The sequence below is a fragment of the Gambusia affinis genome, linkage group LG04 (genome assembly GCF_019740435.1).
Source record: "Gambusia affinis linkage group LG04, SWU_Gaff_1.0, whole genome shotgun sequence".
Classification (NCBI taxonomy): domain Eukaryota; kingdom Metazoa; phylum Chordata; class Actinopteri; order Cyprinodontiformes; family Poeciliidae; genus Gambusia; species Gambusia affinis.
Window position 1 is genome coordinate 24269149 of NC_057871.1, and position 14450 is coordinate 24283598.

Consider the following 14450-nt stretch of genomic DNA (forward strand, 5'->3'; position numbering starts at 1 on the left):
TCAATCACTTTTACATAGCTAGGAAAATTGATTCAAACACCTTGGGATACACCTTGAACTCATCACTAATCCATACACAAACACAGATGATTGGGATTCAGTGGTAATTGGTAGCAACTGAGTTACTAGTGCCACAAAGCCAATTATTACTTCATTAAAAACCATAAACAGAGCACCAAGCAAACCCCATGCAAAGTGGGGATCTGAATAGAGAAGAAGCTGTTTAATAATACTCTGCGCCATTTACTCCCTGGTGAAAGAAACAAACTCCTGAGAAGGCAGCGGGCACCCAGAGAGTTTCGTCTCACAACAAATCCCATATTTTGTCCCTCTGCTGTCTTCTGTGTCACCTCCCGGAGAGACAAATGATTAATGCGGTGGATGTGAAGGTTGGCATTACAATTTACCCTGCAACCTCTGCGGTGAGTCATAGGGCAAGCCGAGCACCGGGTCTCTGCATTTTTAAAGATAAAAGTGCGGATTCAGCAACACGGCGGATGGGTAACTTAGTTTGCCCCCGTGCCTCTGTGGCATTTTTACCACAGGGGTCCATAGTTTGAACCAGCTAAATTGAAGTAATGTGACAAAAATCAAGTTAGACGAAAAATAAAACATCCCAGGGGTTTGTCTTGCTACTAGTGTATTTGTCCTGCCACCAGCTGGGGAATAGTGTTGAATGATAATATTTCAAATACTTTACGTAAAATATGTTTTAAGACGTTTGGAGGCTGCAAAACAAAATTGTGTAGAAATTTCAGAGAAACGCTAAATATTTCCATTTACCTGCCAGTTTAGTATTGGCTGTTTAAATTCACAAATATGTGGATGTCTAATGTTCTCCCCTGCTGCATTTTAACCATAAAAATCTTTGAACACACAAACACCGACTGGTCTGGCAATACGCCTTCCGTTCAATGCAGTTCAATTTAAGTCAACTCAATAAGATCCATTTGAAATTATATTATGCCAAATCACAACAACTGTACATGACGAACAGATTCATGTGTCCATATTCAAAAATATGTGATTAAGTCAATTAAAATGCAATCAGACAGTTTTGAATTGCAACATACGTTCCAAATGGGTCTTGACAAAAACTTTATAAATACAATTAGATTATTCATCAAAGGAAGCTCACACAATTGTGCCGACTCATTGACTTTGCTGCAATCCCTCATCTGGAGAAGGAACACTTCTCCAGATTAGCTAAACTAATCAGTCCATACAACCATTTAAAGTCTTCATTCAGGAACATATTGTCCCAAATATTATTCACTTTTTCAAATCCATCTTAGTGAGAGTTCTAGTTTGTTTGCTTGACTGTGGTTTGTTTCCAAGAAGTTCATACGCTATACTACTGAACCCTCAAAGTAGGTCAAGCAAACAATTTTATTTTTGGTACAGTTTTATAATTAGTCTCTCAATATTTTGCTGTCCTGTTACTTTTCATGGTTCCATGTTTCATGTGCATGTATGTTCTGTCTGTCCCCAACAAATAGTACGTTCAAAGGTTGATTTGTGGATACTTGTGTTTAGCGCAGCATAAAGTAAATGTCAAATGCGTCAGAGGATCTTAACATCTCACAACAATTTTATGCGTAGTTTACCAGGAACTTTAAAAAGTGCAAATCAGCTCAACGAATCTCATCATCTGAGTAATAACTCTCCGTTCTGAGAATTAATTTATGGATGAATGAGTGAGTTTATTTTATAAAGAGGAACGAGAGAAATAAATCTTGCTGGTGCTTTTTTTTCCCTAGATGCCCTCAGTGTCATTGGCATTCATTGAAAAGAGATCGGACACCCCTGGACAGTTCACGTTCCCTCCAGTGGCTGCTGTACAACACAACACTAACAACAATAACAACATCAAGCTGCTCTCGCTCTCAGAGCCCAACAAGAACAGCTACTGGGGGGCATTTCCACTTCCAAGGTGGGTGGAAACGTGATAAGAACAAGTCAAAAAGACCAAAAATATCAAGGTAGACGTGTCAGCAACATATTGTAACAACAGGGAGTGCATTAATGTGGCTCTCTAGCTTATATTCTTCTATACTTTTACAATTTAGAAACACTGCTGTTACATTGCTGCAGTTTTCAAATTAACCAATTTGTGTGCTTTAACTGTGTTTTGATGTTGCTCTATTTCACTGTAAACACAACTTCCTTACGACATACATAGAAAATGTTTTCGGAAAGTCCTAGGGTCCAGGTTTAAGGTTTTCCATCCAAACGTTGATTTCCAAAGTGTAGAACTGCTTTTTATAAACGGTGTACAGAACTGCAACCACATTAGTTTTGATGACAAGTAACCTTCATGTGAATATTGTTTCCTCTACAACAGCGGTCCCCAACTACCGGGCCGCGGACCGGTACCGGTTAAATAATTAAATATGTCCGTTCTATGTATTGAGTCTGGAGGAGCTTTTATTTTGAAAATCTTAAACTGGATGCTGTCGGTTACGTCTTGCACACCAACATGCAGCAGAATGAGTAAGAAACAACAGCATCTCAATTATGAAGGGTTGACCGGTCCGCTGTACTAAAAGGTTTGGGGACCACTGACCTACAATACAGAGCCTAAAGACAGGAACTGAAGTTTACGAAGTGTACTAAAAGGAAAAAAAAGATTTCAGACGAGGATCAGGACGGTGAAAGGCATCACAGTTTAAAGTCCTTTTAATGAAACACTAGACAAAGTTCTGGTGTGAGCAGAGTTAGGAGCAGTGGAGATACATTACATGTAGAATAACGTATAAAAAGATTTAATGACAACACCCCTTCCAGGAATTCTCTTTAAAAACAATATTTTATTTTGTATTATTGGTATTGTTATATACATGGCATAAGTTGTGCTTTTTTACTATCAAGAATAAACCAAAAGGGAACACATCAGGAAATTAAAATCCAAACTTTAAACTATTATTGAATTGTTTTTCTCTTCTTTTTCTTTCTTTTTTTTTGTCTGGTGGATATACTGAGAGTTCTACAAAATGAGGATAAAAGGGAAGGAAAAAAGTCAGAAAATTAAATAGATAGGTAGGCAGATTGATAATAGTTCAGAGACACGGATGGTCCGCTGAGGGTAGTGTGAATCCTCCGACTGTGATGTGCTTTTACCAACAGTAGCAAAGGCACCAGTGTATAACTTTGTTAAAAGAAAGGAAAAAGAAAGAATGCCTCAGGGCCTTGTTCCAGTTGAGTCAACACACACACACGCACACACACACACACACACGCACCGACACAACCAAACTCCATCCACAGTTATTGTCCTTAGGTTTCTACCGCACGTGAATGCTTATTATCATTTTGAACTGATGATGGGTGAAAGATTAGTCAGCTGGAAATCATTCAGTGTTGAAGAAAATGTGTTTCAGCTTCCCAACCTCTCCGGTGATACGGCCGCAGTTTTTAAAACGGGTTCAAAAATAGGGGTCAGATTTCCTGGCATCAAAGCGAGCAATGTCAAAAAAAAAAAAGCGTAATGAATGGGCATGTAATAGGAAATAGGATGGAGAAAACAATATGAAGATATGTCATTGAATGATTGACAAGTAAAAGATGTGATAAAAAGACAAGAGGAGTCCTTACTGATGGACGAGATGGAAAGCAGATACTCTGCAGACGAAGGCAAGATCATAAAACTGAGCTCACTGAACAATGAGTGTTTGAAAAGAAGTATAGCAGCAAAAGGTTTCTAAAATATGATGAAAATATTTAATTCTTATTAACTCGACTAAACGTCATCTGCCACTGACATCTCTTACTGGAATTACAAAAACTTGTCTTTTTTTCCCCTGTAGCACCCATAAGAACTTCAATTTAACTTAAGATTCACATTTCTCTATCTTTTTCAGTTAATTAAATGTTTCATGTACCCAAAAGATGACGTTTTTGGGTTTAAAATATGCTGGAAAAAAAAAGAGAGGGAGAAGAGGAAAAGATCCAAAACTTTGAGGTCAAGGATTTATAGTACAACTGATTTCCTTGTAAAGAGATTACCTTTGTTACCGCTTCCCCCCTCATTTTTCACTATCTGCCTTTTTTAGCAGTCAAGCGCTGTTGGACAAATAGAAACCAAGGTGGACAGAGAAAAAAGCTGAGGAGATGTATTGATAGATGGGTGAGAACATAAGTTCACAAGGGATGTCAAGAGGTTAACCAGCAAAAGACATGATTCAGGGGGGAGAAAAAACAACAACAAAAGGAGATAAAAGACATTAAAGAGTTGAAAATCCATGAGAAAAAATTTTGGTGAATGCAAGGGTTAAAGCGCAATTATTTGCATTGGTTATCCAGTAGGGAAAGTGGGGTTGGAGAACATTGTTACTATCATTTGTACACTGATGCAAAAGGTTCACGTAACAAGGTTGGGTTGAAAGACTAAAAGGGACGGGCATTGGGGGAAGGCCTTTCTGGTATAGATTGGTCCATTGGGCAGCCGTTAGCTTCCCACAAGACAAAACTCATTGTCTGATTAAATTTTATTAGCTACCCACTGGGCTGAGCCAACGTGTTCACTCACGTCTGTCACTGTAGCCAACTGATATGTTAACCAGGAGCACATGTCCACCTCCCCCGGGTGGTATTTTCAGTTTACAATTATTTCCTTTTAACCAACAAAAAAACAACAACAAAAAAACCAAAACAAAACAAAAGCTTGTTTTTTTTCTTTTTTTTTCTTCTCCTTGACAGTTTGGTCAAACAGTGAACAAACAATGCAAATCCCATGAATAATCCTCAGGACTTGTAAGGTCTCTCCAGGCTGCAAAATGCAAAAGGAAGAGACGGCCAACAAAGGCCCAAGCCTTAGACTGCCCATTTATGTCCATGAGTGGTCTTAGTATAAAAACCATCTTCTGTGTCTTGCCAAGTCATTCATCCTTGTTACTCGCATTGGCCACAGACCAATCCTTATTAATTTGATTTGTGTGCCGCTGGCACTGGCCTCACACAGGCTCTTTTCCATGTTGATTCAGTCCTTTAGCGGGCCGTTCCTTGATACCGAGCCCCACAGTTCTTGTTGATCCGGTCCCTTAGCAACCGTCACCTCCCTACCATTTGCAAATCCGTGTCACTCGATTGCCGAACATGCGCCACCCTACAGCCATGCGTCGTTGATTCCGACCCTTAGCTGTCGATGGCTTCGATCCAAACACACACATTCCTTCGTCCTGCGGTTTGTTGGCTAGTCCATATGTCCTGTCTCTTTACGAGCCTCTAATTTTCAACTCCAGAGACAAAAGTTACTAGTGGTTTGGCAGGTGGATCCCTCCTCAGCTGGGGACAGGTAGAGCTTGCCATTAGCGCAGGCACAGAGCTCGTACACAGTCTGTTTGGTGTAAGTGGTGCCTGGAGGGGCCCCTTCCAGTGGGTCTACGGCACTGCCGAGAGGGATGTTGCCCAGCTTGATTGTGTTGGCATCTAGAAAGATCTGTTGAAACACAAAAGAGATGACACAGAATATTTTCAGTCAACAACCATTCAATACGAACAAAGACATGTACGTATACATATCGATGCTGATTTAAGGTCTGCAGGGGGGTTGAGCTCACATGGACTGTTCTGTGTTCCTGAAATAACATGCAAACAAACAGCAGAGAAGAAAAAACAAACAAACATTGTTCTTGGTGCAGCAGAGGAAGAATGTTGCTGTAGGCAGTGACTATACTCTCACTGAGTTAGATTGTCATAAAACCTCCATGGAGGCCGGGAGGAAATGTTTATTTAGGAATATTTTTCTTTTTATGGGGGAAGGAAAAGTAAGTAACATAGGCGAAGGGAAAGTTAGATGTGGAATAATATAAAGAAGTGTGTGGGCAAAGAGAGACAGGAGGATGTACAAAGAAATTAGAGACAGTAAAATTATTTGGTTTCAGGCTATGAATGTTGTTGTATAGGAAAATGTGAGTTATACCAGATTAATCCTGAAGAAATGAAGCACATTCAGTGGAACCTTCAGGTATGTTACATTTTTAAAGTATGAACGTCCCTTTTGACTTAAAATCAGTTTGTCTAATGTGCGAGAACAGGACTTCAATGTGTTTTTATTTATTTATTATGTCTTTTGCTATTTTAAGAATCAACTGACCATCTGAGACTATCTGAGTGACGCCACATGGTTAAGTGGTTACTTGCAGAATTAATCACTGGGTTATGCTGCCGTCAGTTCGACAGTTCTTTTTATGGATCAGTTGATCTTCGTTGGTGGAGATGGAGCGTTTGCATAGCTTAGCACGAGATTTTAGCATTGCTATAACTGGGTGATTTCTGCTCAATTTGATAATAGTTTCATAAATTTTATTTCAGGTTAGAATAGATGGAACAATTTCAGCTGCTCACAGTGGCCATGCTAATGCAGCAGAATTGAACGGTCTGGCTTGACTTTCAATTAGCATATTATGCTGTAGTGGAAGGTAATGCTTTAGCGTTAAATCATGAAAGTCTAGTGTTTTCCTAAACCATGCAAAAGCACAGTAGATACAGTTTTAATGTAGGTCTTAGTAAATATATATACATGCATTTCCCCCCTCTCCTTCAAGAAACATGAAAAAGTTATCAAAATAGTAATTTGCCTAAATCGACAATCTGAAGTTTAGAGAGAGAGACGGAGAGCGAGCTCTAAGTAGGGAACTGGAAAAAATTTTCAACAGAAGAAGGGAAAAAATTAACACGAAATGTCTAAACATAAACAATAAGGAGTGACAAATCAAAATACAAAATTGACAAATAAAAAAAGAAAATGACCAAAACATGCAAATGTAGGCAAAACTCAGATCTAATAAACACCATCTTGAAAAAATAAGATACAATTTTCAATGGTTCATATACCCAAAAAATAATGCTTTTGGATTTAAAATCTGCAGAAAAAAACAATATTTCTTCCTGTTAATTTAACATTAACAATTTCTTCACGCCCTGCTGGGTGTAAATCCCCCGTCTCCTTAATTCTGCCCTCTGGTCGGTTGGGAATCATTACTCAATCTTGATTTCTATTGACTGCCTCACTTATTTACTCCTGTGTTTGAGGGAAATTCAGATCTTAATTTTTCCTTTTACTGGTGTCTCTCCTCACACACTTGTTTTTTTTTCCACCGCCATGGCTGGATAGTTTCCTCAGCAGATATTTGTATCCCCATTATTCATGTACTCCAATTTAAAAATGAGGACAGGGGAAGTATAAATGGGTGAGGAAAAATTGCTTTGAGTGCAGAAAGAAAGAGACAATGAGGAGAGAAAGAGCTGATGGAAAGATGTGAGAGGGGCGATAGAGAGGAAACGGTAACACAAACAGTTTTCTCAAAAAAAAGGATGACATGAATTAAGTTAAATGAGTTAAATCTCGCACAAAAGACGTCCCATACCTAAAGGGTTCGGATACCCCCAAAGATAGGAAGCAACTAATTTAACTAATGATGTCACAATGGCTGACACAGTACACATCAGTCTGTCCAAATAAGGCACAAGACTTTGCATGGTCTTCTGATTATTTTTCATCCATTTCTATAGCCTAACCCAAACCTTAACCCTACAACCATACTGTGGGTCATCACCACCTAGTATTTGTTGAAAAAAAAACAAGAAAAAAACCCCCACATACACTAATGTTACTTTCAACAAACGTACACTAAAAACAAGACATTCGTTTGACAGCAGCATGAAGGCAAATGAAGTCTAGCAACGCAACCTGGAGAATGCTACAAGAACAACGCTGCCTTTATTAGGCGAAACAGTCCGACTCCGAAAAGGTCTCCTGAATGTCGTTGCTTACGTCTCACACGTTGCGGCAGCTCTAACACAGCCGCCGTGAGCCCCGGCAGACGGAGAGCTTAAATAAATTGGTCGATCCCAACATTGTCTTTGTCCACCACTGATAATCACGTGACCGAATCGGGCTGAAAGGTCAGTGCTGCGGTCAAAATCTCAGTGCATCCTGAGGCGATAAAAGTATTGTTAGCTGAAGTAAGTAGAAAAAGACCAACTAACAACTTGTGTTAGTCACTGTAAATAATGGTATTACATTCATTTATTTACACATAAATGAATATACATTACAATTTTCATTGCAGTGACATAACTTTTGTAGCAGAAGCATGTACATGTGTAAAGTTTTTTTTTTTTAAGTTGCAGTGCTACTAAAAATTGGTTTTAACTAAAAACCTGTGGAAGTCAGAGTTTTCCGGGAATTATACAAAGTTTTAACAATTTTTTACAGCCAGGGACATTGATACCATACAATAGGAGGAGAGATATGCTATAGCACGACGCCTTTGTCATGTAAAGTGACTAATTTAAATACACAAACCGTTAGCTGTTCTTAGATCTGTACTAAGGCTTATGTGTGTTTGTAGAAAAAGTGCCTCGGCTGATCTATTTTGACAGGTGTTCACTGTAAAAACTACTAATTTGTTACTTCTCCATGTCCTGAAGTCCTGCTCAGACCTGGCATTAACGAGAATCCATGGCGGTCTTTTCACAAATGGACAGGTGCGAACACACTCCGGACAGATTAAGAGCACGCTCAGCTCCAATAACTCTCACCATATTTGAAGGGGGATCTCAGGTGGTCTGTGGCACCTGTGGCTCCGTTTATTATTACGCTGTGAAAACAATGGAGGCCTGGAGCACGTTAACCACAAACTACTCGTTAGTCGTAATGGTTTGCAGTGAAGAGAGTTTCCTTTTGGTGGTTTCCTTCGTCTTTGTGGAAAAACGATGTTCCACACCCACAGAGCCCATACTTGCAAGTTGGGCTCTGCGGGTTCACAGAAACCCCTTCCTGCTGTTTTGTGTGCTAATCTCTCTGCAGCGACACTAAAGATAGAAGTGCCAAACATCAGAATGGGTCCTTCTCGCTCCGGGGAGTTTTCTTTGTACCTCGCCTTGCCCCAAATGTTTAGAGATGGGGTTTTTGTTCCCCCCCCCCCCACCGTCTTGTGTCTTCAAGGACCTGTTCAGAAAAAACAAACAAGCAAACAAACAAACAGAAAAAAACACTGCAGCAAGTTGTAAAGGTTTGGTTTGTCTTTTGTGAATTTGCAGAGGTGTGCTGAGACTGAACTCGCTAACATCAATAAATTAGACTTTGTTGAATCCTGAACATGCTAAACCGACCCAATCAGGATTCAACTTCGGAGTACTGAATCTGTTCATGTTGATCAACTTCACGTTTATCTACATTTATAAAATCGATATTTTCACCGGCTCATTTAAGAAATTTCATTTTAACATATTTGTGTGTTGGTTACACAAATCCGTGTGTATTTGATTCCATCAGATCGACTATCAGAATTAGGTGGCTTTTTTTTTTTTTTTTTTTAAAAAAGCTTTGCTCATAAAAACAGTAAACCTTTTGCACACATGGATAGAAAAGAAAAATAACACATGACATCTCAAAATGTCAAGGTATGTTTTTAATGGGTCCCTGGTGTTCGCTCGTCATCTTCTCTTTATCTCCCTAATAAGAGCTGTTATGACTCATTCACAAATTTGAAAGGTGAAAGGATTCAGTCGTATTCGGCACCAGAACTCAAATTTATTTCTAACTACCTTCTTTTTGTAGAAATAAAAGCCTACACTAAATTTAGGGACGGCATTGGACTGCGATAAAAGCGGGTTCAAACGTGGTCGTCTGTGGAAATATTCATTAATTATTAGAAAATGACACCAGAAGTGTTGCTTATGCACAAGGTGCTGAATTAAATTAGTCGACTCTGTGGCACTTTTTTAAAATGTAAAAAATTTTAAAATGTTTTACATTTCTAAGCTATGAAGTTAGTCAGCTTATTCATAGCTTAGAATGTCTACTGTATGGCATAACACAGATATTAAACTGTTTTACTTTTTTATCTTGTTTATCGTTTTAACTGTAGAAGGCAATGTGACCTTCTTCAAACCTTAAATTGAAAAATTAAGGTTCTTTTATGAATAAAAAAAACAATAAAATAAAATAAAATAAAGTGCCACGTTAATGCTAAATGAAATTATTTCAAATGTACTTGTATGTGCCTGTCCATAAAAGGATTAGCCATTTAGATATTAAAATGCAGGACAGACCACACAAAATGTCTTAAACTGAATTAATTGTCCACTTATTTTGAAGGTCGTCCGTCCAGCAGGACAACAGCCCTGGACGTACAGGCAGAACTACAATGCGATGCTCGGAACGGCAGTAAAAGCTCGGGCCGAAATCCAATTGAGAATCTTTTGGCAACTTTTCAAAGTTCAACTTCACAGACACGTTCCATCCAGACAGACTGAGCTTATCCCAGATTTAAAGTGCCTTTGACTGCCAGGTTGACATATTGTCATCAATTACCCAATTCCCGACAAAAAAGCAACCTCGGTGCACCGCTCCACCACCAAAGGCACACAGTTCAGATCAGTTCAAACAGGTAAAATGATCTCAGACTCAAATTCAAATCCAATTGCACAAACTCAAATCCTTTCGAACTGTTAATAATTCAGTGCAGTCAGTTTCAATAAAATTACGACACACTGGAATTCAAACTGGGTATGAGTCCACTGCTCATTGGTGATAGACAATTAAAAAAAAAAGAGTTATGTACCTGATAAAGCATATGGTTTGCATTCAATTTTCCCTTTGAGCCAGTCAAGTAGGTAACTCAATAAAATAGATTTCAGTGGCCACGCTTCTCAGCTCAGAACAAACTAGATGTGACAGAAGAAGCTCTGACCGATACCTGAGGGTTGTTCAGATTAGAGGAGACAATAAGGGGCACTTTGCTGGCCAGCAGTTGAAAGACATTATCTTATTCAGAACTTTGTCAGAAAACATCTCAGTTCAGCAAGTAAGTTAGCACGTCAGGCAATGAACATATGGGCCTCTTAATTCTTAGTTCTAAGATCCTAAATAGGAAAATAATGAACCAAAAGCAAAAGGTCGTCATGTACGACCAAAGTTTTCAAACCCCAGCTGGCCCCTTCTTCAAAAAGACATTACCTACTCTTTTTTTTTTTGGCTCACTGCAAAAATGTTCCTCTTGCTAGTCATAAAACCATCTGAACTCCCAGTGAACATGAAATCATTTTGGAACTTAAGCCTTAAGGAGGCCAAACTTAATATTCATTCCATATCGGTAAAGTAGAGTCAAAGCAATCATTTGCTTTAGCCGGGCAACTTTTGAAAATCGCCTTTTTCAAATTACTTACACACTGAATCCGGCTGTATTGTATGTGTCACTCATACGTGAATACAAATATGGGAGTCCACACGAGGGCCTGGAAATGTGCATAAACCGTGAATTTACGTCTAAGCCCATCTTCCTCTAACACCAGTTTAGCAAGCATGTGCCTCTGGCACCAAGGAAATGGAAAACATGCAGAGAGCCACAATTATGAAGGGTCAAAGCATTTTTCATGGATGATTTCCTTTGGCACAGCCATGAACAGCAAAAGAGGGAGATGAGTGACTTCTCAGAAAGTAGGGGCGGCAGCTCTGAAAGAAATAGCGCTTTTCTGGTATGAAAGGAGAAAGGAAGTGGAAGTAGGACGTAAGCAAAGGATGTGAAGGGGAGAAAGTAAGCGCGCCGGCCCCTCTGCTCTCATTTGTAGCAAAGATGCATGGTACATTTAAGTTGTCACATTCAGGTTGGTAACACCCGGCTGCACAGCTGAAATACACGTGGGGGAAATTCTGTTGCTTTCGCCACGAAACTGAATCTTTTACACTTTGGCTTCTTTCGTGCCAATGTTTAGATTTTTTTCTTCATGTCTTTCTTTTAACATCCTGTAAATCACCTTGAATCGCTCTGTACATAAAAACCAAGCATCGCCTTGGTTTTTCTTTAGAATAGGATTGTACTAAACAGAAAAAGGTCAGGCTATATACATTTCTAAGGAATGAAAATAAACGTAATTTTGTGGTTTGCCCCGAGTTGCTTGTTACAAAATAAATGGAGCTAAATGAAAAATGACAAAGACATACGTGGAGGTAGCCAGGACAGGATTTCATGAATTCTTCTAGCTAGCTGGCTGATGGTGGTAAAGTTTCAAATAAACTGGTTCACACAAAAATTAAAATGCTTATATGCAGGTGGTTGATCCTCTGGTAAGTTGTGGCACAGAGAGCTCTCTGATGTGGTTGCCATTCTTCTCAGCAAACAAAGAAAAACGTTAGAGATGCAGCCACATATTTGGATGAACACCAGAAACGGCCTGATCATAAACCCAACTAGCTGACTAGCAGTGAGATCATTCTTCAGAGAGGGATGAAGGCTCGGTGATTTATTTTCAGCATCTCTGCCGTGTTAGAAGCTTCCAGAAAGAAAAACGTTTCTTTTCTTCCTTTGGGCACTATAATGAGGAGTTAAATGTTAGCAGGCGAAAACATTTTACTGGAAAGTTGCTTTGTTTCATCTCTTTGATGATTTCAGTAGTATTTGTCACAGAACATGCTGGCTGAGGAAACATTGGCAACCTTTAAGATATGATATGCCAAAGTTAAGGTCAATAATTACTTTGTAAAAAAAAAAAATATATATATATATATATATATATATATATATATATATATATATATATATATATATATATATATATATATATATATATATATATATATATATATATATATATATATATATATATATATATATACTGTATAATATGCTAAACATGCTCCCTCTCCAAATGATGGTAATAACTCATGAAAAGATACAGATAAACAGATTAAAATGGTAATTCTTATAGATTTCCATTGTTTTATAATGTTTGTGAAATCCAGTCTGACTGCAGAGTTATATCTCATGTACATGGTGTGACAATGCCTCTGGCCAATGTATCAATAATTAATGACAGTGCTGAAAGCTCCTGTATATCTACAATAAATTCCTGAACAATTTTAGGATCTAATGCATAACAGTAAGTCAATGTTTTCCTCACAAATAACAAGTTTGACACTGATGCTTTTTTTTCTTTTTTTGTTAAAAGAAACTGAAGAAAAAATATTATTTGGTGCACATTATATCTTAATTTTTTTCTAATGAAGGTTTCAGGGAGATAGACGGATTTAACAATACAGCAAAAATAGACAGCCATGTAACTCTTAGATGTTTCAATATATTTGTTTTGACTTCATTAGGAAGTCGTCAGTCTTTCAACATAATAGAAAACAGCATTTTGTTGGTAATAATAACTTATAGACATGTCAGAATTAACTCAGCCTGCTGCCATGTGGTTGAGTCACAAAATCTCTGATCGCCGTCTTTACTTTTTGCACTTTTGATCTACCGTAGACGATTCACTGGCGTCATCCTTCATTGCCAAGGAGGAGCCGGAGAACACAAAACTGTCAAAATGTGTGTTACTTAGATAAATTAATTCCCGCAGACTGATTTTGTGAGAGTCTATGATGATGAATCCCCTGCACTGCGCTGACTATTTTTCAGCCTCTAATAACAGACAGGCAGACAGAAAAACCAGACGCTGGTAGTGATAGCCTAATGGAAAGTCTCCCGACTTGACCTTCATCTCGGCATCTCCCATCATCTTAAGTACATGCTGGCAGCCGGTTTCTGTTGGCTTGTTTATTACCGTAGGTAACTTGCATCTCTTCTGTAAAAAATGCCCTGTAAGCAGTATGAGTTTCCCCTCTTCGCATGGAGGCTTGTTGAGCTCTCTAAAGCCTCCAAGGCTTTTACTGAGACTCCAAGAGTTTCCAAACCCAGATAGCTCAATTTCAAAGTTTTTTCTCACTTGCTGAAATGCTCAGTGAATATATGACTGGCGTTTTTATTCCCAGATACGCTTCCATTCAAGCTCACCTTCTGGATTCAGAAAAAAAAACAAACAAACAAAAAACCCCCAAACGAATAACTCTTGTCATTCTGCATTTTGTGTTTAGTTTGAGGTCTGATAGAAGGCGGTGGCGGTGAATGGAGGGGTCGGGGTCACATCTGGCACGTTATTGGCAGGGATTTTTGAAAGGACTCTTTTTGTTTTACAAATATCTGAGAGCAAAAAGTGAAAATTCGCAAACAGACATGGCCAAGTGACAGGCGGAAAGGTAAAGTTAAAGCACAGGTCATTTGCACCTCAACAATCTGAGTGCAGAAAGACAGATCTCAGGGGAAGCAGCAAGCCTTTATGCAGTCAGGTATTTATGAACGTGAGGGCAGAGGGGAAGAAGTTTAGTTCTTGAAAATATGAACAAGGAAACCTGCTCCGTTTTTACATTTGTAACCAGGTAGAAGGGAACTTCCATATATGTAATTCCTTCCCAACTAAATAGTTGATTTGTTGATTTGTCCCCCAAGTATCATCTTCACATGATTTGTAAACCTAATCCTAATTACTCAATGCCTTTTAAAATTGTTTACCATTTGTTTCAATGCCACCTTATTCAGATGAACTGATTTTATGCAATCTTGGATCTTTGGGGTTTGTTAGTCGACTTATGTCAGACTGCCTCACATCAGGCTCTCACA

The 14450-nt window shown here is 38.7% G+C and overlaps 1 protein-coding gene across 5 annotated transcripts in view; it reads right to left on the reverse strand.

Annotated features, from left to right (window-relative positions):
* Window positions 1-2737: 2737 nt before the first annotated feature.
* The window catches only part of LOC122829795 (zeta-sarcoglycan), a 319206-nt gene continuing 307493 nt past the window's right edge, over window positions 2738-14450 (reverse strand). For all 5 annotated transcript variants that reach the window (XM_044114642.1, XM_044114645.1, XM_044114644.1 and 2 more), the window contains one exon: window positions 2738-5437. In XM_044114642.1, coding sequence (XP_043970577.1) covers window positions 5231-5437 — 207 coding nt within the window. In that variant the 3' untranslated portion in view covers window positions 2738-5230. The remainder of the gene's footprint in view (window positions 5438-14450) is intronic.